Consider the following 27,629-nt stretch of genomic DNA (forward strand, 5'->3'; position numbering starts at 1 on the left):
CCCATTTCAGCTCAAAGCAGGCTTCATGTTTTATCAGCTGATGAGCTAAGCTAGGTTAACAAAGTATGTAAATAAACTTCTGTGTACTTTGAGAGGAAGCCTTTAAAAGCTAGCTAAACGTGTCAGCATATTCTGGTTTCCAAGTCTTTGTCAGATTTTCCAGTTAGTAAATTCAAATGTCAGTAATTAATATTATTGCAAATATTTTATTAACATTTGAAAAAATCTATTAATAAATTACATGAGTTTATCCCTGCAATTTGCCATAATTCTGTATGTAGCACTGTGTTTACAGAATCACAGAACTGTCACAGTTGGAAGAGACCTCTAAGATCAGAGTCCATCAACCCAGAAGAAACCACCTTGCCCACAAGAGCATGTCCTTAAGTACCTCATTACTCTTTTTTTTAATACCTTCAGGGATGGTGACCCCACCACCTCCATAGACGGCCCATTCCAGTGCCTGACTACTCTCAATAAGTAAAATCTTCCTAATATCTAGCCTGAACCTGCAATGATGCAACTTTTGGCCATTTTCTATACTACTAATGCTATTTACTTGGGAGAAGAGGCCAAAACTTACTGAACTACAGCCTCCTTTCAAGTAGTTAAAGTAATAAGGTCTCCCCCCAGTCTCCTCTTCTCCAAACTAAACAATCACAATGCCTTCTGCCTTTTTTTGAACGATTAGTTCCCTTGACCCTTCATCAGCTTGCTTGTTCTGAGGGTCCTAAAACTGAACCCAGGATTGAAAGTGTGGCCGCACCATTACTGATTACAGGGGTACAGTCACTTCCCTTCTGTGGCCACACTATTTCTGATGCAAGCCAGGATGCTGTTAGCTTTCTTGGCCACCTGAGCACACCTCTAGGCTCAATGAGAGGGAAAAATGTGTTTTGTTTTAATTTTATTGGTCTATAAAACTCATCCTGACTTCTATTTCTGCTGTTAGAGAATCAAATATAGTAGAGATGGGCTTTTCAGACAGTTTAAAATCTGGCAGGTTTTTACCATTATGAGGATACAGAGAACACTGCTTTTAGCTGGTGTTTATTGACATCCCTTGTCATAAGCTCTAAATTGCTAGTGACTGTCCTTGTTTTCATTTAAATCTATTAAGTCTATACCAAATAACATCATACACTCTCCTACTGAAAAAGAGACAGTTTGGAAAAGCTACTAAAATGGTGATTTGTGAGACAAATCAATAGTTAGGGAAACTGGATCAGAGGCTGTCTAAGCTGCACCTGATTTGTAACTGTACTTCTAAATCTTTCAGATCCACATGTGAAAAATAATTCTGAAAATAATTCTTCAGAGCTTGTTTTCTAGCAGTTCTGAAATTTTAAGATTTCTGGTATTTTCATTTGGAAAGATGATCCCCTTTAGCCTTTCCCTCAGGCATGAGTGCTGAGGTTGTATTTTTTCTCTTTGAATATTCTCATCTGTGTGAACAAGATAAGTAATGATGGACTCTCACTGTTGAGATGGTTAGAAAATGTAGTGGTGTAAATACTAGTTGATTGCAAAATTCTTACTTCACTTCAGGCTATGAGTTTGTCTTTTGACAGTAGATATGCAGGAAGAGTAAAGGGAAGATGTGAGTCAGCTTTTGTGACTAACGCACCATTTTTTCTTCTGATGGTTTCAGAAGATTATACATCTTTGCTCTCATTGCTATAAAAATATTTATGTCTTCGTTCAGCATAAAGTGCATGAAGATCCTAGAATTAAAGAAGCAATTAGCATCACATTTAAGACACAACAGAAATGCTGCGCTGTTCCACATGGTAGGGGACATGGAATTCTTAGTGGCAGTAGGTCACCTTGTCAAATTATGCATGGAAGTTAGAGGACTTGAAGCCTTTTTTAATTTTCTTGCTAGTTTTTCTGTTCCAGTCTGGATGTATGATGCATTCTGAAGTTAAATAAATCTGCCTGTAAATGCCTACTACAGGCATTTTAAAAAGAAACATTTCAGAAACCTGGCAAATCCAATGTTAATTGCATGAAAAAGTTTCTTTATAGATTTAAACAGCTTGCAGAAATGAAAAGCCAATCCCATGGAGCATGTTCCAAATTTAGCATTCCAGTCTCCATAATATACTGTACAGAGCACTGGTGAGGTTTTGGTTTTCATTTTTTTAGTCCCTCACTGCAAGAAAACACTACAAGGTTCTAGAGCATGTCTGTAGAAGGGCAACAAAGCTGGTGAAGGGTCTGGAGCACAAGTCTTATGAGGAGCATCTGAGAGAGCTGGCATTGTTTAGTGTGAAGAAAAGGAGGTTGAGGTAGAAACCTGATCACTCTCTTCAGCTATCTGAAAGGAGGTTGGGGCGAGGTGGATGTCAGTCTCTTCTGCCAAGCAGCAAGTGATAGGACAAGAGGAAATGGCCTGAAGTTGTGCCAGGAGAGGTCTAGGTTGGGTATTGGCAAAAATTTCTTTGCTGAAAGAGAAGTCAGGTGCTGCAACCGGCTGCCCAGAGAGGTGGTCGAGTCACCCTTCCTGGAGGTATTTAAATGACTTGTAGATATAGTGCTTAAGGACATGGTTTAGTGGTGGCCTAGGCAGTGTTAGGATAACTTGGTGGTCTTAAAGGTATTGTCCAACCTTACTATTCTGTGATTCTATAGCGATGTAAGTGCTTCTGATGTCAGTTTAATGTTTTATGTTACTGTATGTCCCTATTTGAATAAAAGCCATCCATAATGAACTAAACAAAAAAGCTGCCATATCTAGCAAATACTTCTGTGGCCCTTGACTTTAATACATTCTGCCACTGTGAAATATGGCATGTTACGTAAGCAGTTATCTCATAAAAAGACTAGGAAAAGACTAGGAAGTCTGTTTTGTAGTGTATCATAATAGTTTCTGCATTTTAATTTTTTAGCATCTATTGCTTTAATGTTTTGACTTTTAAAATCCTTCAATTAACACAAAAAGTTCCAAAGCATTACTTATGGTAGGGGGGGAAAAAAGGGGAAGCATCACATAAACTTAAACTTAAATTTAAATTTAAATTCTGTTAGAAAGCAGAAGCCCCAAATTGTTAACTTACAAATAAGAATTGTACAATAGGTATGTACTGGTAAGATATATTTTTACAGCAGTTCATACTTCTATAAAAAGGTACAATATTTTTCTGAGTTCCTGGTATTTTACTGAGAAGCTGTTGAATGAGATGAATCTGCAGTGGATAGTTCTGAGTCATAAGTGAAGTAAGTTTCAAAACATTCTAATATGCAAAATCACAATTTGTAATGTCATCACAATATATTAAACAGGAAAAAATAATTACTGATGTATAAATCCAGCATGGTTATAGTATGCTTCAATAGCTGTAATACTATGACTTTATTATAGATCACATACTGTTAGACCATTCAGGATTTGGGGCTTTTTTGTATCAATGTTACGTAGAAATAAAGACTGAAAAGCAAATAGAATCATCCACTCAAAACACTCTTGGGAAGCAAAGATATATTGTCTCTTCTGGGTTTTGTTTGATTATTTGCTCTTACAGTGAAGACAGCCTAGCTCTAGGTTATTTAGGCCTTCTAAATTGTGTTTGTTCTTGCAGAGCCCTTTGATGGGACAAATACTGCTAGAGCTGTACATGAAAAACAGAAGTTCAATATTATCAGAGATGAGTTTCTCCAGGTAAAAACTACTTATTTAAGTATTGCAATCATTTTATACAAATGCTGCTCATTTAATGTGCCTGTTCCTGATGTTTGTGTTATGAATATTTTTTATGATTTATACTATTTAAATATTTTTTTTTCTAATATAATGTATTTTTTTTTAAATTCACCATTCTGTTTTACTGAGATCTCTGACTATTCCTAATGTAGTTTTAACTAGGGATTAGTGTACAGAACTGGATCCTGGGTTTAACCCGTTAGAATTCCCTGTTATGCTCTCATTAGAGGTTCCTGTTTATTCCAGTTAATCAAATCCTTAAATATTTTAAGGGTTTTTCCAGCAAAAAGGAAAACAATGCCAGGTGTTTAGCATTGTTTCAATACAAATTCTATAAGCTGTTGCCTTGGTCAGAAAAGGATAACTTTTCTGCATTTTAGTTCTGTTAAAAATGTCATTTTCTCTCTATTTAACCATGTTAGTGTACAAAATGTTGAACTGTTCACATAGTTTTACATAAAATATTTGATTTTGTGAATCTGCTAAAGCAGTGGTTTGCAAAAAAGTAGTCTGGGCTATCTCACTGTTCTGTGAAATCAGGGTGAACTTTACAGTTCAGAGTTTTTGCTTAACAAATTGCTTTCAAACCTGTGTGCCTAAAAAATGTAAAAGCAAATTTTTTGATCCTTGCTGTCTGGAAGCCTGGCTCTGATAAAATTTCCTCTTTACTACAAACCATAAGGAATGACAGTTGTTTAAAATTGCAAGTATTTATTGTGAACTTTTTTAGGAAGCCTAAGGAATCCATTTGTCTCATTGCCCTTGACAGATAATTTTTTTGTGGTTTTCATCACACTTTGTGGTTTAAATGAGTTCTGTGTAATTACGTGAGTGTCCTTGCAGTTATTTGCAGGTTCATGACCCAACAGGTGTGTTCTGGAATTCACATTAGGATATAAAAGAAATAAAAACAAAGACAAAAGCAAAGCCCTCCACTTTTCAAGAAGGAAAAAGTATCAACCTCATTTGTTTGGGTCTGTGAGGGTTACTCCTTGCAATTATATTTAAATATGAGTGGTAAATATATTCATCCTTTTAAAACCTCTTACTTTTTTTTCCTCCAGTCTTGGCAGGTATTACGAGACAAGAAAGACCTGAACTTTATATTACCTTTAAGAGCAACAATACAGAAAAGATAAACTTCTTCCACTTTCTTCTTACTGGATCCTACTGAAATGATATCCAAATCAGGAAGCAGTGTCCCTGTGGTTTTTAAGACACGATTTTCCCTAAATTTTTGTTAAGGAACCATTTTAAGAAAGATTTCACATTTTGTTTTCAACATGTCTTAATATGCCTGTTCCATTAGAGACATTTTTTCTGAAAATACTCGCATTATTTACTTTCTTAAAGAAACTCAAACTACAAGAATGAATCAATTTTAATGAAATTATGGGAATATACTGACCTGTTGTTCCCATAATTTGTATAATAATTTATTCAGATGCATTTAACCATGAGACACAGACATTCAGAGCTAAACTATGAGCAAGTCTGACTATACCCTTAAGGCACTGCACCCAGTACCCCCTTTTTCCTGAACAGACAGTTCGTGCTTTATATCAGCCCAACTGCAGTAAGCACTTTTGCTCAACAAGGCACTTTCCATTTTTATTTCCCTTTTACATGGAACAACAAGCAAGTTTATGTAAATTAAGAGAGTATAGTTGGTGGTCTGAATATCAAGAACTGATACAGAATTTTCAAGCAACAATTCTACTACAAAGAAGTTTAAATAAGAAAGGATAGATCAGTATCCATAAGTGTTTCATATTCACACAGAGTAGGCAAGGTACATTCTAGTGGTTCCTCTTATATATTTGGAGTAGTTGTGATGTCTCGTTAAAACAAAAAAATTCACAAGGAACCAAAAAAAACCCAAACCAACACCAAAACACCCTACAACCCTGCCACTGTTACAGAAAGATGTGCTTCTGTCTAGTTTTTGTGTAAATATTTGTAAATTGGTCAGCTACTGTAAATCAAATTTAAATAAGTGATCTTGAAAATTTTACATTTTCCAAATTAAAGTTGTGAGCCCTCTTTTAGACCTGCTGTAGCACAATTTGTGCCTCTTGTATATTTGCTATTGACGATATGAATTGTTAGAATTCTACTTAGCATTGATGTCAAATTCTTATTTTTATTAAAGTTTAATATTTTGTATGGTGGCCATTGGAATAAAATTTATATATGAAACATGTAGTTTATTTTTCTAGTTTGTTATTTTGTACTGCATAATTAAAATATTTCCTATAATTAAGTAGAAAAGGAAATGCTCTCTTGAAAATTAAACTTCTTTGTGGCTATTCTCCTCTATGTCTGCATACAGGTAAAAGTCTCTCATCTGTTGCTGTCTGTAACACAATTGTGAAAACCCCTATAACTGTGTAAAATAACAAGCATTTTCTCATGAAAACCTGTAAGTTCCAATTTATGTCAAGTTTTTTGATTTGTTCCAGAAATTGTATGTGCCTGCTGTGAGATTACTTACTATACACTTTATCATCACCTAGTCTTTGTAAGATTTTGACTTGCTTCTTAAAACAGCTTCTTTTACAATTAAAACAGTCTTTCAGTTTTAATCTTACTCTAGCAATTGTCTAAAATATTGTCTCTCCATGCCTGTGTTGCCTCTTAATTGCCCTTCCTCTTTACAGGATGGTAGGCTTGGTCTTGCTTGAAATACTCATTTGCTTCACAAAAAGTGGAAGTTTTTAGTACTGGATGGTGTCTGGATTCAAAAATGACCCACAAGTGCTAGTTGGATTTTGGGGATAAGGGAGGTCTGCTCTTTTTTTAAAAAAAGGTGCTGGCTATCTCTTTAACTAGAAAATGTAAAGCTTTCCCAAGGTGGGATAACCAGGAAAAGGCATACATGTTCAAATTCAGCAAAAATGTATTTCAAGTGAGCTGGATGAGAGGCACAAAACATTACATGTCTGTCTCTTGCGAGTTTGCATTGCATTACCTAAGATGTCAAGATACCTCACACCTTAAAATTATTGCTTTACAGTTGAAGATGTTGTCTTAACTGTTTTAAAATACACATTTAAACAAATGTGGTACCTCCTTGCAGTTCTGTAAAATCTGACCTAATAACTCAGCTTCCCTTTTAGTTCAAGCCAAGATCTGTAGCCACAATGGCCTGGGTCTTTCAAAAGAATCCTTTTGCTGTTTTCTTTCCAGATTTTATGTACTTCTGATAAACTACATTTATAATCAGAAATATAAAGTCAAGAAAGTAGTTTTCTGAATTGTTGGGGGAAAGACCTTTTTGTCACATCCTCTCTAAAAATGGAAAACTTTCCAGTAATTTTCTGTGTTACCTAAGCGGCAAGATGGTGTTAACTTCATTTAGCTTTTAGCAAAAAAAGTTAGTGGGTAGTCTAGCAAAAGCATGGAAAGTGGCAGTGCTTTTGCATATTAGAAAATATTCTGAGAGACTTGAAAAATTTCACCAGATGTCATGCACTATTCTCCTGCCAGGGCAAGCAAGGGCAGCTCCATTTTCCACTGAAGCTCCAGACAACTGGAACAATGGTGAGTGAACATAATACTATTTGTTAAATGGTGAGCTGCAACTTTTGACAGAAATGTTGAGATAAAATGCTGCAAAATAAATGGTTTAGGGAGAGCTAGTAGGAACTGAACTTAACTTTCCATTCAGTTCCGCATAGTCTGAAGTTGTTCAGAAGCTTAATGACCTGGATTTTCATCTCCTCTGGGCTGGTATCCAGAGCGAGAAATCCTCTAATGGCCATCATAAATCTTAGTGTTAGCACAAACATCCTCAGCATCAAACACCTATCCTCTGGCATTCATCCTAGCATGATTTTTTTTCTGAAAGACCTTTGGTAAAAGGTGTTTTTCAGAGCATACCAATGTTTCAGCAATGTGTGCAAGATGCTAACTTCTCTGAGGCTTTTTACCACCTTTAAAAAAAAATGCTTTAGTTCAGCTGTTATTTTAGGACTAACTTTGAGTACTCCTTTTGGCAGTGGATTTCCCTGTCAGTTCTCAACTTATATAATGTCAGAAACTAGTAGTGTCTCACCTAGGATTTTTAGAACTCTCCTTAGTCTTCTAGCAGTAGCAGTGTTTTTAATTAACAGGCTCAGAGATGTATGGCAGGACCAAACATCAGCAAGACCTTCCCATTCAGTCACAGCTGGGCCAGATTGGCATAGGCTGCATACTGTGAAACCTGAAATTTCTCTTCTAGCTCTCTTCCTCTCACTTCTCCTAAAATGTGATTGTGTAAGTGTACTCTCTGAACCTTAAAGTGTTCTGACAGTGTGAGAGCCTTTTAAGAAATCCCTTACAAAGAACTATATAAACCTGTATATTTAAAATGTAAATATAAACCTATTTTAAGATTCATATTGAAGGGTGACATGGTTATTTGGGAGGAATGGTAATCCATGGTGAAAGGATGTAAGATGACTTATACATAACCTTAAGTTAAGTGTTTGTGAATTCCATCCCACATGCTTATTTGAAACCAGTGCTTTACTTAAACTTGAGTCAGTGAACTAAATTCATAGTATATTTGCTGGTGAATTTAAGTCCGTCAGAGAATGTCACTCTTGATTTAACAGACTCTGCTTGCTCTGGGTTATATCACATTTGCTTTGTAGTATTTGGCATTTTTTATAGTTGTCTTGTTTTCTCTAATCATTGTGTGGTGCAATATAAATCTTTCTTTGATTTTGCAGAGTATGACACTTGTAAGAAGGCCATGAAAGAATATCCTATATTGGTCAACTTACAGGTCAAATTAAGTTGTGAGAAATGCAGGAGGAAGAACATGAGGCCTGGAAATAATTTCAAGAGGTTCTGGTAAAAGGGTACTCACCTTCTTCAGTGCTGAAGACTGAATCAGAACTTGTGCTTCATCTGTACGCACTTCTAGAAGATTGTAATCCTTATGTCTTCATTGTGTAAAAATGTGAAGCAATCTACCTTAAATTTCATTGTGCTGTGTAAACGGTCTCTGTACTCAAGATAAAGCCTAAGGTTTAAGTTAGTATCTGTTTCAAGTACTTTTTCAAGAAATTATGTTCTGGTCTTGTAAATTGTGCACCTCAGTGAGGAGGTCAAGAGAGCAGAAAGGTTTTGTCTGTATGTACTTTTTAGGAAATATTTTACTTCAAGTGAATCTTTCAGTAGGATTTTGATTTAGAGAGCTCTTGTACACCAAAAAACCTGCTTGAGTCATTCTGTACTTAAAAAAAAAAACAAAAAAAAAAACCAAAAACTGGACCCAGCTATTTATTTAAAGAACAAAAAACCCAAACAAAGAAAAAAATTAATAATGGCAGTAGAGTTATACTGTGTATATGGTATTTTATACCTGAAATAATTTGGCTGTTCTTTATTTAGAACTAGGGTTTTGGTGCTTCTTCTCCTCTTGTAAAAATAATTGAAAAAAAAAAAATCATGCGCTCAGCTAGTGCAGGTGGGAAACAGTACCATTTTTGTCTGTGAAGTGTATCACTTTGTGTGAAATGCAGAATAATAAAGAGTAAACATGGCTTAATGTAAACTGTCAGTAACATAGTTTGTCTTTGCTTTAAATTAAGATGGGTGCAAGTCTACTCAAAGGAGAAATCTGCCATGTCCTGTGATGTAACACATCAAGAAATCTGGGGGTTCAAATGTATTCCCATACTGCATCTGTATTCCCATACCGCACCTTTCATGGAACAATATCAATTATTAAAGGCACGTGTCCTGTGCTCATCCCCTGGTACTTGCATTTGACCTCTTTAGCTCAAATTTGAGGCACTCGGTACGCTCTGGGGTGGAACTCATTTTGGAATGTGCCGAAGGCACCTTTTTCTGGGGCTGTACGAGAACTCTCCTTCCACTTAATCAGTTCCATCCTCCCCAAATTCACCAGAGGTGGCTAGGGAGGGTCTGTGAGGCCCCATCCCATGCCTCCCAGCCCTGCTGGAGCTGCCGGTGGGCAGGGGCCGAGCAGCTGGGCGGGCGATGGTGGCGGCTGCTGGGTTCTGCCATGCGCCCTGGCACCCGGTTGGTGCTGGGACCTGGGGCAGGACTGGCACAGACTCAGGGCTGTAACTTGGCTGCCTTCTATTTAAAGACCGCCCTGAGTCAGGAGAGGCGAGAGCTGCTGGGGATGACAGTTGCTGCAGGCAACCCTGTGGAGGACAGGGTCGGGGGTAAAAATCACCGGCGAAGGCCTGAGCTGAGCGGGGCATGGAGGGATATCATAGAGCCGAGTGTGACAGGGCCTCTGAGACCTCCTCCTTCATAGGGGATGAAGAAGAAGAGGAAGAAGAGGAGGAGGAGGGGGAGGAGGAAGAGGAGGAAGAAGCTGTGGACCCGGAGGAGGCAGAGGAGCTGACTAACAGGTACTGCCTCCCCAGGGACTGGCAGCCTCGGGGAGAGCAAAGCAGAGCCTGGGGGAGATGGCAAAATTGGGGACCCACTGCTGGTTTTTACTGTTTCCTGCTTTCCTTCACCAGTAACCACATTAAAAAGTCAGTGGGGGGGCTGATACTGGAGGTTGTTATGGATGGGTATGGCTGTAATTAATATTGTGCAGTAAGAGCTCGCCTTGAGTTCCCTGAAAGCTTTTCTATTTTAAGATCTGGTGTGCCAACTCAAGTGGCATCTCCCTCTGCTTCTCCCCTCTGGCTGACTCTGTCGCATATTGATCGTAAATGCTCTACGGATTTGCTTGTCAGAAGAAAATGGTCAAAGATTATAATTGCGCACTGAAATTCATTCCTTTCTACCATCCTTTCCCCATTCCAGCTTGTCCCTCCCTCTTCAGTCTCTTCTTGCCCCAAAAAGGAAAAGCTTGTATGTGCTTGCCACTGCCCATCATGATTTGTGTGGCTGATTTTTGGGGTGCAGTTGGAACACTTTTTTGGGGGGTTTTTTTGTTTATTTTTTTCTTCCCTCTAAATAACTTTTGCACAGAAACAGTTTCTTGTCTTAAGATTGCACTCCTGCCATCAGGAAAATAACAAGTGAGACAGTGTCCTGGCAGCTGGCACACAGCCCTGGCCCTACGCAGGAGTCAGAGATGTTGGCAACCTGATCCACATCCATGGGCTTCTCCAGCCGTGCCGCGCTGGTGGTTGCTAAAAGAGATCATGAGGCTTGACAGTCCTGCAGCCCATATCAGGTGGCAAGATTTCTTCCTTGTTTTAGGTAAAGCCTATCAATTTTGGGTGAATACTCTAGGGAAGAACAAAGACACTAATATTCGCGGATTAAGGTATTTCCAGAAAACAATTTTTAAAGAAATTTGGGTCATATTGTTCCTAAAACATCAATTCTGGGGAGCCATTATGGGACTGTCACAGTTCAAAGTGCTTTCTAATATTATTGAGGAAAAGAAAAAGATGCAAGAGAAAAAGATGATGGAAGAAAGGTGGGGAAGGTCTCTGCAGCCTAAAACCACCCAAATGCTGTGACAGCAAAAGTCATATGGGGGAATGTCACTCAGGCCCAGGACTTTAGGAAGACCTCATTGCACAGGGAGCAGAGAGCTGCTTTTTCACATAAAACAGCCCTGGTGTTAATGCTGCTTTTCTCTCAAGGGAAATGTTGACTTTTCAGTCTCGTACAGGCAGTGAGGGGGGTTATGTGCAAATAATTGCTGCTTGCATCTGGGTGCTGCTCTACTAGAAAACCTGCTGAGCTACTTACCACAGCCAGCTAAACTGCAACTGACTAGATATTCTTTAATACAATCACCAATAAATGGCTAACAATAAAGCTCAAATTATCAAACATATGTGGGTTTGGCTAACTTCTCCCTTAAACAGGGGGAAATCTACACAGCCTTGCAGTAGCTGCAATGAGAGGATGACTTCTTCATGGGTGTCTGAAGCTCCCCACATCTGGGTCTTGCTTCTGGCCAGGAGCCTCTGCAGCACAAACTCAGGCATTGGATGTCAACAGTTAATTAAACCATATCAATCATTCTCTTTAGCTCTTGATTTATTTAGGTATTGCAGAATTAATTTTCAATTCTTAATCATCTTACTACTAAAATAGATGAGAGTCTACCTGGTTTTAACAGCTTTGTAACAGCTCTGTGCAGTGGTAACTGGGTATGCTTAAGTCCATTGATTTAGTTTAATTACGTAAAAGGAGATGTTAATTTGGGGTATGGCTCAGACATGGTAACAGCACTGAGCGCTCAACAATGGCTAAGTAAAGTTAAATAAAAACTGATATTTTAAGTGCTTAATTTTTTTGTTGTAAATGTCAGCACGGTTGTTGAACTTACAGCTGCCTATGCTGAGTGCTTGGGCAAGGCTCCTGGGAGGTGCTGGCTAAGCAACAACAGGCAGTCTGAGGCCCTAGGACAAACTAACTAACCCAGGCTGTAAGCTGGTTATTTCTTGACAAACAGCTTTTCAAGCTCCACACTTTGAAAAGGTAACTTAGCAGAGATATAGCCAATACGCAAATTTGGCTGAAGACAACAACCTGCCCTGGACCCTTTGTAATCAATTTTTAAGAGTCCCAAACTCTCTGTTGCTTTTGTCTTCCTTCTCTGCATGCAGTTGAACAGCACCTGGTTGGGCAACCTTGCAGGCAGCAGGAAATTCCCCACTGGCTCCTATTTCTACCTTTCAAGCACACTAAATGTCTTCAATCCTATTTTATGAGTTATGCAGCAAGATGGCTGGCCAAGGGTGGAATGTGCCCATGCAACAGGAGCAGAAGAGCCCTTGTTTTCTCACCAGGACAGTAACCCTTGGGCCCTTAGTGACCCATTGCACTTCCACTCCAGTTCCCCTGCAGCAGCCCTGGGGAGCAAAATCCCAAAAGCTGCAGCAAAGTTTATGAGTTGCACCAAAATTATGATGCATGCACATAAAAAACAGACAAATTCAGGTTTCACATCTGTACTACCGTTTTTGATGTAATCCTTAGATACTTCGTTTTCTTAGCACACATTTTCATGCAAGTGGCATCAGAGCCTACTATGAAGATGGGATAAGTCATCATGCCCTTCTCAGCATAAATAACCCACTGATCTTGAGAGGGTTCATGCAAAATTTTCTCGCTCTGGTGCATTTTGCTACCTGAAATAGACAGATCGAGGCAGATGTCTTTTGTTTCTAGCTCCATGTAGAATTAATCATCAAAGCAGAAAAAATATTTTGAAAGATGAACATGAGTATGAAGTTAATGGGTTTTAATTTTTATACTGATAAGGGTGATATTAAAATTTAATTATAGGAATATAGCTAACTGGGTTACATACCCACTAGAATATCCAAGTGTGTAACTACATGACAGGTGATATGCTCTGACAGGGTTCTGTCTCTTGGAACGTTCCCAGCTGATTTATTGATTCTTTTGGCTATGTTTTTTGTTGGTTTGTTTTTTCAGTGAGGTCTGTAGATATGTCTTTGAGTAGGTCTTACACAAAATGGCTCTGCATCCAATTAATAGAAGCTGGTTTGCCTGGGATGAGTATGGAGCTGGTATCTCTACATTTAGTGACAACATGAGACACATAAATCAGGAGAAGGTGCTCAAGTTCTGGCACTTTTTAAAATTATTTTTTATTATTATTAATTTTTTTTTTTTTTAAATAAAGCAGTCTTTCCACAAGAAGATGACAGGTGTAGAAGCTTCAGAGCCAAGTCCATCTTATGATGAGTAGTAAAAAGGATGCCATATGGGGGATGTCACAGCATCCATGGGAGCAAAGCAGTAGAGTGGTGGCAAATGGAAGGGTGGGAAGAGGAGCACTGGGGATTTATCTTCCCAAGGAAAGCTCTCTTGAGAGCAAAGAAAGAAAAGGGTGCAATATCTTATTTTCCTAGATGAGGCAGTGTTGGCCTGGGGCTGGGGTGGGAGGGGCTGGGAGGCTATTTGTTTGCCATAGGGCACACACGTGGGGAAGGTGAGAGTGGTGGGAAGTGGAGGTTCTCCAGTATCCACATGGTGGGGAAGAGACTGGAGCTACAGGGCACTGGGAGCAGTGGAATGGGGCAAGGTCGGAGCCAGCCTTGCTGTGAGGAGAGGTACAGCTGGCAAATGCACCCCACTTCCTGGTCCCTGGCTTGCAGCTGCAACTGGGAAATACAGTTCACTCCATATTTTGTTTCTCTTCAGACTTTTTGGTACTATTAACTGAGTCTTTGATAACGTTCCAGATTGGAGTTAGGATCTAAAATAGCAGACTTTGAGAAGTTCCCTGTTAGGTTTCAATAAAGTTATTAAATCACTGGGTAAAGGAAGTCTGCCACTCAGGCCAAAGTGATACCTGTGATCACTCCACGAGCTGTGGGGTGGAGAATACAGAATGCAGAAGCAAGGCAGACCTCTGGGGCACAGGGGTGCTGAGGTTTCTCAGGAAGCAGGTGAAGCTGCGGCTGGGAACATGACTAGGCCATGATGTGACAACTTGGAAAGAGACCAGCACTGCCATGGGTTGTGTCACTTCCCAGGCATTTGCAAGCTTCAGGGATGGAACAAAATGTCTGAGACTGGCCCAGTTCCTGGCTCCCAGCTATTCTTAATAAAAATCAGCTTTATAGCAGCACAAGCAGCAGTCTAACTGCTTTTAATTATTTGTTTGAATTTGGCCAGATGCATGAGCCAGAATGATGTATGGCCAGAATGAGCACCATTGACACTGAAGGAAGTTCCCAGTAGGTGAACAAGTGAGAGGCTGGTTTTAAAAAAATCACTTTCTGTAACTCTTAATTTTCTTATCTTGAAGAAAGATGGATGATCTATAGGCCTATAAAATGCAGAATAATAGGCAGAAACCTCGCCAAGCATACTGATTGCAGCATGGTAAAGGCAGAAGCTACACAAAAGTACAGAGCAAAACCACAAATATGGAAAAATAAAATACTTTCTTCGGTTGGGAAGGCAAGCTGACCAGTAACCATTTCCCTCTCCCCTGAACTTTGCCTGCAGAGTTTAAGTGGGACTTTTCAAGGGATGAGAGTTCTGGTCAGTGCAGGCCATCACCACAGCTTGACACCTGAGGCATTTTATCAGGGTTGTTTTCAGCTTGTGAAGTGTTATGCAGCAGAATGAAACTTTTGATGATGCCAGAAGTGACAGGGTATTATGTGAAGTGGATGAAAGAACATTTTGGATGATTTTAGAAAGCTGATGGGATGGCCATACTTCTCTGTGGTTGTGGCAGTGCAGCACAGATGGACAGATGTCAGTCAGTGTATCTGAACACAACCACTCTGGCAGTTGAGGTGACAAAAGCTCTTCCCTGGTATGATAAATAAAGGAATGTGTTTCCAGTCTGCACAGCTGGATTAGAAATTTGAAATCCCAGCAACCACAGCACAGAAGCCATAGTGAGAAGCAGAGGAATGTGACAAAATGAGAAAAATCTGGTCTTGAGCAATTGTGACTGAGATCACAATATCAGTTGTCAGTGTCTTCAAGAATTATAAAAGGTTTCAGCCAATGTCCTGGCATGGCTGACAGTATGGGTGCTGACAGGATTCAGTGTGAAATGAGCGTGTAGCAGAAAGGCAACACCAGCTTTCCTCCCTGGATGTCAGTTGGTTCACATCTGCATTCATGGAGCTGAAACACTGATACTGTGTTTTTGCAATGGCAGTAGAAGTGTCTTTCAGCCACCGCTGTGCAGCATGCATATTGTATGCAAAACTAGGGCAACATATGGAAGTATATTGGAAGAAAATGCCTGAATTATGTGCCTTTCATTCTGGTCTCAGTATATAAAGCACCATCCTAATGTAGTCTAGAGGAATATGAACTGTGACCATAACCTTGGAAGTGAGACAACGATAATAACTCAAGATTTTTGCATAGACAGGGCCAGAGCAGCCCACACTTACTTAATAAGATCAGCAAAGTGGGAATGCTGTTCTACTCTGCATGAGGTTTTATTTAATACCACCAGGTAGTGCAGAAAAATAGGCTAAAAATTATGACAATTACTTAGAGCTTGAAAAATCTGAGAAAAAAATAGGCATCTATTATGCTGGACTTGAATAAGATCTGAAAGCTTCCCTAGTACTATTGCTGTTTATTTTGGCTGCAATGGTTTGTTTTGCTATGGTCAATTCAACCTGATGAAAAACTATGAAAGTGGCAAAGGGTAAGCTAACTGCAAAGTTGGTATAGATTTATTTGCTTTGCCTTTCCCTTGAACCTGTAAATCTCACCTTATGGAGCTAGCCTTGCTAAAGTACACTATACCATAGCAGCTAATCAGCTGTACATGCTGAGCTTTTATATTTGTTTGAAGGCTGGGTTGTTTTGTTTTGGTTTATTTTGTTTTGTTTTGTTTTCTAAGATGTGATTATTTAGTATTAAATTCACTTTGAATTGTGTGCTTTGGCCCAAGCTGTCCTTCTATTCATAGCTTTCAGGGCAGGCTCGTAACCAAAACAGGCCCTAAGTGTCATCACTGGATTTTGATACAGTGTTGTCCCACCACCTTCTGGTCAGGCTGTTGTTCCACAGGGTGACTTCAGGCTTCAGTTATCACCAAGGACTCCAGAGATAAGATGGGCTGTGCATAATTCTGCCTGGACCTTGGCATGGGCCATCTCAGGCCAGCACTTTCTGTGCTATGCTCTGGAGATTATATTCATGGAAAAGCAAGGCAGGATTACCTTTCTCTTTCTGATAGATACTGATCAGTCTTGCTGAGGGCCCTTTACAAAAACCTTACAGTCTAGAGAGTTGATTGATTGACAGGGCAATTATGGTTCTCCTCAGGATTTCCTCTTCTCCTTCAAAGACCTCTGCCTTCTCCTAAGAGCTTGACACCTCCAGTAGTGATGCCAACCACTCCTTAGGGTTGTCCCACCACCTCTGCAGCCTGTGGGCATCTCTGGAACTCACACAGTCCTGGGCTGCAGCCTGTGGCAGTCTCTCAGATGAGTTCTATTTCTCCAGTGCCATTGTCAGGAGACAGATTTCTTCACTCTTCCTGAAGAAGTGCTTTATCCTAATCACTTGGAGAGTAACCCTTCCCTTGGTTCAGTGGAAGGAGGACCTTGTCTGGATTCATTTCTTGTCATGTTCATCCTACCATGATCCTACCGTGCAAGACACAGAGACTTCATCACTTCTACTGCACTTAAGCTTCTGCCTTTGCCAGCATGATTTACTAGCATGATTTCCCTAAATGAACTATTGTACACTCAAGAAATACTGGGGTTGATTTTTATGATTACCTTTTCCGTGCTTTTTTTGAAAGAACTATGGTAACCCTAGAAATACTGTATTTTAAGTGTAATAGTAAGTTTTTAATTGATTTTGCTATTCTTTACACTCTTGTTTCTAAGAATATTTTTTCCTAAATCTTTCTAGAAAATATTTCTCTAGCCTTTGAGATTTTCTTTCAGCATATGGTGGCATACGGATTGCATATCATAACATTTAAACTTGGTTTCTAAACCATTGTTATTTCATTTGGAGAGGTCTTGGTACAGTCTTATTGTTGAATGTATTCTGAATTACTATGTTAAATATATAGAGTGCCTAGAGAATGCAGCATATAAGTAGATGATAACAAACTAGCAGATCGGTTCCTTTGAGCATTGTGTAATTATTTACACTTCGTCAAAGCAAGTGTGTGTGTTCTTAAAATAATGACAGTATCTTCTAATTGTTTAATGCAAGGTAGAAATTATACTGTGAGGTAACAAGGCACTAAAGAATAGCCTCCGAATCAACTCAATCTCACACTGGCAAAACAAGGTCCAACCAAATAATGTTTTTCCTGTACTGTCAGGAGCATGCAAAAACCTACTCTTCATTGAACTAACCTTGCAAAATGCAGCTTTACAAAAACCTATCTAAAATACATTTGTCAAGTGAAATGTGACTTTGTGCTTGCATTTCAAAATTCATGCATACACAGGTTTTTTACAACTTTGAAAAATGTATTTTTAATATAAAAATATGGATTTGCAATGATTTAATTTTAATGTGATTTTGTGTTGGGTTTTTTCTTGTTTTGTTTTTAGTTTAAAAGATCTTATCCAAAGTGAAGATGTGAAACCCAAGCTGCAGTGCATCATGAATAACCCTTCCTTTTCTATGGTAACAGTTCAAAGTGAAGATAGTGGGATAACCTGGGAAACCAGCTCAAGCAGATCTTCTACTCCCTGGGCCTCAGAAACTAGCACAACTTCTGACCTTTACAGTATGGAAAGTTCACCAGTAGGTTCTCCTCCAGGAAAAGTTATCTTTATTATGGATGAAGGTAAGATTGTTTGCAAAAGACAGCGCAAATCTTCAAACAGGGCAGCGACAGCTACTAACCTGAAGGGAGGCCAGGGCACTAAAAAACGTGATTCTTCTGGAATGCAGAGGCAAGAACCAAGAACTGTTCTAGGGGACGTGCAGGGCTCCATGTTGAATGTTGAACAGGTGGAAGCACAAAACACAGATGAGGAAATGTTGGATGACAAAGAAGATCTAGAGAACATTGCAGAAGAGCCAGTAAAACGTGCTCCCATAAGATCAATATTTAGAGAAAGCAGACTGAGAAAAGTAGGGCCAATCCTTGGAGGACCAGTACAAGCTAGAATCCAGCTGTTCAACTCAATTTTTGGAGTGACTGAGCCTGAAACACCAGAGAAAACAAGAACCCGGAGAAGCAGCTCAGTATCAGGAGATTCGGAACGGCTCCTTGAAACGTCAGTAAAAGAAAGGTTGCAGAAGTTCAGTTCATTTTCAGAAGTAACACATCCAAAATCTTTCCAAAAAACAAAAAGTAGAAATCTTGTAACACCGTCAGAGAGAAGAAGGGAGCAAAGACAGCAATCCACAGCACATGCAAAACAAAGCTATTCTTCACCAGCAACACCTCTTGGGAAGCATCTTACTGGTAAAGATGATGTTTCGTCCGAAAATATTACACCTACTAAAATGAAAGATAAGCCAAGCAGACTCTCAAGCCTTGGTGAAGAAACAGTTCTTCAACATAAAGAAAGAAAAGACAAACAACCTCTTTTGGAGATTCCAGGACAGTCAATGAAGCCCTGCCCTCCTGAAGAAGCCAAAAAGAAGGAAAGTTATTCAACTTTGCACAGAACATCAGTAACAGAGCAATCACCCTCCGTTTCATTAGAATCTGATGCTAACTCAGAGAAACAAGTGCTGCCTCCGTCAGCTGAAACTGCAAACAAGAAACCAGACCAATCTCTGCTGACAGCATCAGATCTTCTGGAGGAACCAACAGAGCAGGATATTCAGCCCAGTTCTGCACCACAATCTGTTTCAGCAGATTTTGCTAATGAATTAGGTAGGCAAAGTACCCAACCTATTTTGCCTGCAGCATCAGTGTCAGAACATACAGAGAAGGAAAGACAGAAGTCAGCAGCTGAGTCTCACTTGCCTAGTGCTCCATCAGCAAAATCCAAAGATTCCACTCTATCTGAAATAAGGCAAGAGAATATGACTCCTCAGTCATCAGAAAGTGCACCATCTGAGTCTGAACACATGCTATTACCATATTCTGTAGATGAAGCAGAGAAGCAAGACATTGAGTATCAGTCATCAGCAACTTCACAGTCAGAAACTGAACATTTAGATCAATTGTACTCTGCTAAAAAAGCTGTGAGTCAAGATAAACCACCACCAGAAATGCAAAATATTCACTTAAAGAAACAAGCAGAATCTGAGGAGCAACGAACTGAACTAAATTTACCAATTCCTGAAAAGATAGATTCTAAATATTTGGGTATTTCATATCCTGATCACACAAAAGCAAAAGAAAGTCATAAAACTTCAGCTGTGAATAAAGGAGTAGATTCAGATCACACTGATTTTTCTACTGCAAAAACCAAGCAAGCAGAAAGTGCACAAATGGAGATGGAGCATCCAGATATCTCATGTTCCAGCAAAGAAACTGGGGAATCAGAGGGAACACAGATGGAAGCAGAGTATCCAAACTTCTCTGTGTCCAAGGAAGTAGCAGAAGAATCAGAAGGTGCACAGTTGGAGATGGAGCATCCAGACTCTTCTTTTTCCAGGGAAGAAGTGGAGGAAGCTGAAAGTCCACAACTGGAGACAGAGCATCCAGATTTCTCATATTCCAGAGAAAAAACAGAGGAATCTGAAAGTGCAAAACCGGAGACAGAATATCCAGAATTACTTTTTTCCAGGGAAGAGACAGAGGAATTGGAGAGTGCCAAATTGGAAACAGAACACCCAGATTTCTCATACTCCAGAGAAGAAACTGTTGAATCAGAGAGTGCACAGCTGGAGATAGAGCATCCAGACTCCTCTTTTTCCAGGGAAGAAACAGAGGAATTAGAGAATGCCAAACTGGAAACTGAACACCCAGATTTCTCATACTCCAGAGAAGAAACTGTGGAATCAGAAAGTGCACAGCTGGAAATGGAACATCAGGAGGTTTTATGTTCTAGAGAAGAAATAGAAAAACAAGAATCTGTTCCTATTGAACCAGAATGGCCAGAGTCTTATTCCCATGAAGAACCAAAGCAAGAAGAAACACAACAGCTTGCTGAGGTACCTTCAGATTTCCCATGTTTGGTGGAAGAAACAGAGAAAGAAAACAATACTGAAGTTACATTGGTACATCTAGATAGGTCTGATTCTACCAGAAGAGCTGAGACACAACAAACTGAATATCTGGAAACAGCAGAGTCAGATTTACCATGTCACACAAACAAAACAAAGCAGCAAGAACTGGCAGAAGTAGAACACAATTCTTTTATGTCACAGTTTGGTGACAAAGGAGAAAAATCACAGCCTGTACAGCAGGATTCACAACCTGCACGTAAGTTGACTTCTTATGCCAAGGAAGCTCAAGAAGAAACTACTCAACTTCAGTCAGAGCATCCAGTTTTGTCATATTCTAGTGGAAAAGAAAAGCAACATAAAACCTCACAGCTGACAACAGAACAACCAGAGATACAACATTCCACTGGCAAAACAAAACAACAGGAAACATTGCAACCCAAATTGAAACAAACAGATTTGACATATTCCCCTGGAGAAACAGCACAAGGAGGTGTACAAAAAGACTCAGAAGGTCCAGAGCAATCATGTTTCACTAGTGAACCAGAACAACATGAAAATGCACAACTAGCTTCAAAAAATAATTTCTCATTTACTGTTGGACAAGTAATGCAAGAAGGAGTGGAGTCAGGGTCTCTGGGCTCTATGCTTTCGACTGACAGAGCAAAGACCTGGGAAATGTCACAATCAGAGCAGTTGCTTCCCTCCTGTTCCACTGCTGGTAGCCAGGAACAGGAAACCCCACCTCTGGATGTGGCCCAGCCAGATGTATCATATACTTTTGGCAGAATGGAACAACAGGATATAGTATGGAAAGAGCTAGAACAGCAGGAAACAGCCCAACAAAAAGCTATGCAAGTGGAAATGAAGTATTCAGATTTGTCAGAAACCTGCAGGAAAGATGAACCACAGGTCACAGACCAAATTGATTTGGCACAGCAAGAAACAACTGAACCAGGGTTAGTGCATTCATCTTTGCCATATTCTCTCAGTGAACAAATGCCAGAAGAAATGCAAACAGAGCCAGAATATCCAGAATACGCATTCTCTGTAACTACAGAAATGAAGGAGGAAGTGATGGAATATGAATCAGAGCAACCATTTCTTTCAAGTTTTATGGATAAAACTGAGCAAGAAGAAATTGGACATCTAGAGAAAGGAAAGTTAACACATTGTCCTGGTAAAACAGAGCAATTAAAACATGCCCAGCAGGATTTGGAACAACCAGATTTGTCATTTTCCATTAATAGGCCAGATGATGAAATGTTCCCAACAGAGGCAGGACATGTTGATGTGTCATATCCCCTGGACAATACAGAGATGCAGCAGAGAGTACAAAGGGAATCAGAGCAAACATGTTTAACTTACACCTCTGGAAAAGCAGAACAGAAAGGAATTCAACCAGAAGTGGAAATTCCACCTGTGGACCATTCTGTGGGTATGGTGGAACCAGAAAAGGGACATCCTGACTTGCCTTATCCCATTTTCAAAGCAGAAGGACCGCAAACTACACAGTTGAAGCCACAGCACCCTAGTCTAGCATGCTCCCTTGACAAAGTGCAAGAAACATCCCAGATGGGATTGGAACAGCTGGATGCCTTGTATGTTCATGACAAACCAGAGCAACTTCAACCTATCCAGCAGGAGCTGGGCCACACAGCCTTTGCATCCCCCACTGACAGAGTGGGGCAGCAGGGGATGGTGCACACCACCTTGGGATGCTCTGCTGAGGAACACTCTGTCAGTAAATCAGAATACCCACAAGCTGTGACAGAGAAACCAGGATCTCCAGATGCATTGCCTCATAGTGGAAAAGTGGAGCAAAGAGAAATGGCAAAAACAGATCAAGAGCTTTCTGATTTATCATATTCCAGTAATAAAATGTGGGTACCAGAAGCTACACACTGGGGGGCTGAAGAACCAGACTCATCGTCATGGCCCAGGAAAACAGAGCAAGCACAAACTGCTCAAGAGGAGCAGCCAAGGCTACTGCATGCCCTCGAAAAATCTGCAGGAGGAGAGGAAGCACAGCCAGAATCAGTACATTCACAGCTACTTTATTCTGTTGGTGAGGCAGGAACAGAAGCTGGACATGCAAAATCAAGCCACTCAGATTTATCTGCTGGCAGATTAGAGCACTATGAACCCATACAACCAGAGGCAGAACTAATGAATTTATCATACACAGTTTGTGAAACACAGCAACCTCAAATGGCTGAAGTGGATTTGGAGTATTCAGATTTATTGCACTCCACTGGCACAGTACAGCAACAAGAAAAGATTCAACCAGAGCAGGAACAGCCAGGTGATTTTTCATCATCTCTCAGCAAAAAAGAGCAATGGGAAGGTTCAGGACTGCAGGCAGGACACCCTGAGCTGCAGTGTCCCATGGGGAAAACAGAAGGACTGCAGAAGTCCCAGACAAGATCAGAATATGCAGATTTGTCCTTCTCTGCTGGCACAGCAGAACCTCCTAAAACAACACAGCCAGAGTTGAAAGAACATGATTTGTTGCATTCTTTTGTCAAAACAAAGCCATCACGGGCAACCCCATTGGAATCTGAACATCCAGACATCTCAGATGCTCTGGGCAAAGTACCGCATCCTGATTTGTCCTCTTCTGTTAGTGAACACAGAAAAGGTGCAGAACTGGAGGTCAAACAGGAGAGGAGAAGCCATAAATTACAACCAGAGGAAACAGTACAACTGGAATTGGAACAGCCAGTGTTGTCAAGGTCTTCTGGCACAGCACAGCAACCAAGTAGTGCCTCACAGGAAGGGCAATTCACCAGCTTGTATTCCTCTGGCAAAAAGGAGCAACAAGAAATATCAAAACAAGAACTGGAGCATTCAGATTTACCATATTCAACTGATAAAACAGATCAAGAAGAAACCACACAACTTGGATTAGGACAACCAGATGACAAATCAGAGCAGTTACAAGCTGACCAGAAAGTACTGCAACAGCAAGAGCTTTTGGAGTCTTTCAGCAAACAAGAGGAAAAGGAAGTGGACCAGCCCAGCTTTTTGCAGTCCCGTGGTAAAGAGAAGCAAAAAATTGTTTCACCATTAGATTTAGTGCAACCAGGTCTGTCAGATTTGCTTGGCAAAGCAGAAAAACAAGGAACTGCTCACACAGAGTGCGTGCCTTCTGATTTTTCATATTCCACAGGAAAAGCAGAGCAGTTGCAAGCAGAACAACTTAAATCAAAACATCCAGATTTGTCATATTCTCTTGGCAAAGGAGAGACTTGTGGAATGAAATCCTCAGATTTATTGTACTCTTACGGCAAAGAAGAGCAAGCACAGCCTGCCCAGCTGGAGCATCCAGAGACATCATATTTCATGGGTGAAATGGAGCAAAGGGATGAGGCCCAACCTGAATTGAAGGCAACTAGTTTGCAGTACTCTGCTGTTGAAACAGAGCAACCAGAAACCCCTTCTATATCACATACCTTTGGCAGGACTGAAGAGCAGGGGATTGCACAACCTGACTTAGAAGAATCAGATTTATTAAGTCCTACTGAAAAAGCAGGAAAGCATGAAACAGCCCTGCTGACTGTAGGGCATTCAGAGAAGCGAGGCATTGGGGCTACTTCATTGCTAACTGCTCAGCTGGAAAGTAAACAAGAAGATTCATCCTTTTCCAGCAAGGAAGAAGAGAGACAGCCATATTCATCTCTTACTGAACAAACAGTGTCTGTACCATTGGGTGTTTCATATTCTGTCTCTGAAACAAAGCCAGAAGAAAGTCTGAAGCCTTCCCCTGTAACTGGAGGCCTGTCCCCCAAACAGTTAGATTTATCTTACACCCACTGTAAAAGAGAGAAAACACAAATTTCCCAGCTTGCATCAGGTTTCTTCTCTGCAAGAAAAGAAGCAGAGAATACAAAAGTTCACACACATTTTCCTGTCACTGCACAGTCAGAGGCTGAACATGTAATTTTATCTGAAAAAGAGAGAGAACAGACTCCACGTTACTTCCATGCAATACAATTAGAATCAGAACAATTAAATTTATCATATTCTGCAGATAAAACAGAAACTTTAGAAAGTCAAGATTATTTAACTGTAACTTCAAAGCTGGAGTCTCAACCTTCAGTTTCATTTTATTCAGCTGATGAAACATGTCAACAAGGAGTTCCATCTTATTCAAAACCAGTCTCTGAGTATTTGGTTCCCACACAGTCCCTTGATGAACAAGAAAAGCCAAGCATGCAGTCACATATTCCCCAGTCTGCACAATCAGAGTGTAAGCATGCAATTCCAGCACATGGTGAGAAAGAACTGCAAAAAATTCAGCTCTACTCACCTAAGCCAGCACAGTTGGAATCTACATCTCTCACACACACAGAAGACAAAGGTGAGCAAGAATCTCAAGATTGGTTTTTTGACACAAAATATTTCTCATCAGACCAGATAAGAAGTACCCCCAGATTTGGTCCTGAGAAGAATGAGCAAGAAATACAACCTGATGTGCAGACAGTGCCAAGGTCAGTGACCACAGAGTCAAAGGTGACTGCTGTAGAAGACCAACAGGAAGTGTCATCAGATTCATTTTATCCATTACCTGAAAAGCCAGTTTCTCTGGTTTTCACTGATGATAAAGAGAAACAAAATATTCCATCATCATTATCCAAGGTAGTAGACATTCTTGGACAGCAGTCTAGCATAGTTTCAGGCATTTATACTGGAGAAGAGGATAAACGTGAGATGAAACCATATTTTACAGACCAAAAACATACACCCTTAGAGCATCTTGGAGCTGTTTCATCAGAAGTTGTTTATGAAACTGTGAAACACAAAACTCAGCATTATTCTGGAGAACAGGGAAGTCTTTCCTCGGAAGAAACTAAGTCTGTTAGCTCTGGTTCCGATGGAAAGCAGAATCCAGATATTCCCCCTCTGGGGCTAGCTACCTGGCTGATGGAAGAGGTGAGAGCTCGCTCAGTTTGTCCACTAAGAGCTACAGAAGCAGAAACTCAGGGAAATCAACTTTCTCAAATTGAAGCTTCTGATTTTGGATCAAAACAAATTCCAGCTGAAAGCTGCACAGAACCTAGAGTTCATGGTGCTACAATGAATAGAGGATATATGTTTAGATTTTCTGATTCAGGGTCAAGTGAAATTTCCCACAGAGGAGTGTCCTCAGAAACCAGTCACAGAGTACAGAGGTGTGATTTACCAGGCCCAGACCAGGTTACAGAGCATGAAACTAGGATTGAAAGCCTCTCAGAAATGGAAGCAATGCAATATTCAGAGGCAGGAAAAGTGTCTGAAATGCCTGAATGCTACCTGAGAGGAGAAGAGGAAGAAATGGAACACACGAGCATTGTAGGAGACAGTCAGCATGCTCCAGAGCCTACTGAGCAAAAAGATCTATTTAATATAATTTCAGAAGGTTATGAAATACTCAATATTCATGCTCCTAAGTATATTTCTTCTGTCGACCAGGAAGAAAGTAAACACATGCCCGATAAGCTAGAATACTTGGAAACAAAGCATTCATTTAAAAGAAAATCAGCTGATGATGGCCAGAGAGCCCTAAATTCTGGAAAAACCACAGAAATTTCAGAACACTCACTGTTGGGAGAGCCTACAAGCCATGAATTTAAAGAGTTGGCCAAAAATCATGATGTTGAAGAAAGTGGAGAAACACAACAAGAAAATCCCATGTTGCCAGAAGACAATAATAATGCAGTATTGGATGACAGTAACAGTATGGCCGATATGGATTATTTTGAAAAATATACATTGATTGATGACAAATCCCCAGTGAAGCTACCAAATACATTTCAAAGACCAAGTACATTGTTTCCTGTGATAGAAGATCCTAATGAACTTGTGGAAGATACCACGACTTCTAGAGAAAGTGCTGGGGTGGATACTTTGGAGGAGGAGTTTTCCTTACTTGAGAATCTGGATGAAGTCTTTTATGGTACTGAGAAAGGAGAAAGCAAAATACAGACCTATACAGAGGCTCCAAAACCTTTACCTCTGCAGAAATCAACCGACAGTAGCAGTAAAAAGGTTACAAATATAGAAGATGAACGCAAGTCACCAGGCACCCCACTCTTTGATACAGAAGAAGGAGTGTTAGAACGATCTCTGTTGTTCCCTACCACTGTTGCTGCAGTTAATCCAGAGCTCCTAGAGGAGCCACCTGCTCTGTCCTTTTTATATAAGGACCTCTATGCGGAAGCAGTAGGAGAAAAGGCAAAGGATGAGACTCCTTCTGATGAAGAGAGTGGTAATTCTAATGCATCTTTCCCCAGCAGAAATTCAGACACAGATGATGGAACAGGAATATATTTTGAAAAATACATTCTAAAAGATGAAATTCCAAGTAAGGCCACAGGACCTCAAATTGATCAGATACACAAAGTTGAGTCTTTTAGTGGAGAAATTTCAGTTCAGAGATCAGAGGACAAATACAATCAAGAGTGTGGTGATGTACAACTTGAGGTTCTGCCAGAAAGGGCTGTTGTGGAGAAAGTCCAGGCTGACAGTGACATTCAAGCAAAAATTTGTAAACCAGTTCATGCCATTCCTTTTGGAAGCAAAGTAATACTTTCAGGTGCAAGAAGTGATGCCACTGAGCAAACAGAACAAGAAAATTTACCTACAGAAACAACTGAGGAGTTGCAAGAGCAATCAAATCTTCAAGCGTACAGTCAACATGTGGATTACCAGGGAGCCACATATCAAGAAGCTAGTAATAAGACAGAAGAACAGCATGAAATAACAGCAGTTCCTGAAAGGGGAAAATATGTCCCATATATCCAGGCTCCTGTTGAAGACAGTGAAGATGATCAGTATACTCAGGAAAATCTCTCATGTGTCCCTTCCATTCAACAAGTAGAGAAATCAGACTTGGAAAGAGAAGAGCAGCACCCTGATGTTTATGAGGATCTCGCTGAGTCAATGGACTATGATGTGATTACCCAAGAAGAACTTTTGCAAGATGAAATATCATCTCAGTTCACACATGAGGAGCTATTATTTGAAGACAGAGACTCTTTTGAGCATGTTGGTGATAGTTATGAATTTGTTAATGAGCCTGAGCAAAGAACACCTGTTGAGATTGAAGACTCAGGCTTTGTGGTGATGTATCCTGAAAAATCAGCATCAAACATTCCTCAGGTTGAGAGCTCACAAAAAGAACAGAAGAAAGCACAAGCAGACACATATTGTTACAACTGTAAATGCCCAATATCTGCTATTGATAAGCTTTTTGGGGATCATAAAGGCCATGAAGTCACAACACTAGATGAAGCTGCAACCAAGATGAAGGTAGGAATTAATTTGGGTTGAGGGAAGGAGCTACTGAAACTAATTTCTCCAGACTTCCTGTATTGCCTCAGGAGAGGCTTCGGACAGCAGTCCAGAGGCTAAATCACAGGATCTACAA

The 27,629-nt window shown here is 40.1% G+C and overlaps 2 protein-coding genes across 11 annotated transcripts in view; both read left to right on the forward strand.

Moving 5' to 3' along the window:
• The window catches only part of TENT2 (terminal nucleotidyltransferase 2), a 45,622-nt gene extending 36,368 nt beyond the window's left edge, over window positions 1-9,254 (forward strand). For 3 of the 6 annotated variants that reach the window (XM_030467758.1, XM_030467759.1, XM_030467763.1), the window contains 4 exons: window positions 3,582-3,661; window positions 4,768-4,776; window positions 7,193-7,246; window positions 8,422-9,254. In XM_030467758.1, the coding sequence (XP_030323618.1) occupies window positions 3,582-3,661; window positions 4,768-4,776; window positions 7,193-7,246; window positions 8,422-8,448 (170 nt within the window). In that variant the 3' untranslated portion in view covers window positions 8,449-9,254. Of the gene's footprint in view, window positions 1-3,581; window positions 3,662-4,767; window positions 7,247-8,421 lie in introns of all 6 variants that reach the window. The other 3 variants (XM_030467762.1, XM_030467761.1, XM_030467760.1) reach the window with 3 other exon arrangements.
• Window positions 9,255-9,824: 570 nt separating this feature from the next.
• Window positions 9,825-27,629, forward strand: part of CMYA5 (cardiomyopathy associated 5) — a 50,357-nt gene continuing 32,552 nt past the window's right edge. The window contains exons 1-3 of one of the 5 annotated variants that reach the window (XM_030466978.1): window positions 9,825-10,083; window positions 17,695-24,757; window positions 24,884-27,511. In XM_030466978.1, the coding sequence (XP_030322838.1) occupies window positions 9,929-10,083; window positions 17,695-24,757; window positions 24,884-27,511 (9,846 nt within the window). In that variant the 5' untranslated portion in view covers window positions 9,825-9,928. Of the gene's footprint in view, window positions 10,084-17,694; window positions 27,512-27,629 lie in introns of all 5 variants that reach the window. The other 4 variants (XM_030466977.1, XM_030466979.1, XM_030466980.1 and 1 more) reach the window with 4 other exon arrangements.

Source organism: Calypte anna, chromosome Z, assembly GCF_003957555.1.
Source record: "Calypte anna isolate BGI_N300 chromosome Z, bCalAnn1_v1.p, whole genome shotgun sequence".
NCBI lineage: Eukaryota > Metazoa > Chordata > Aves > Apodiformes > Trochilidae > Calypte > Calypte anna.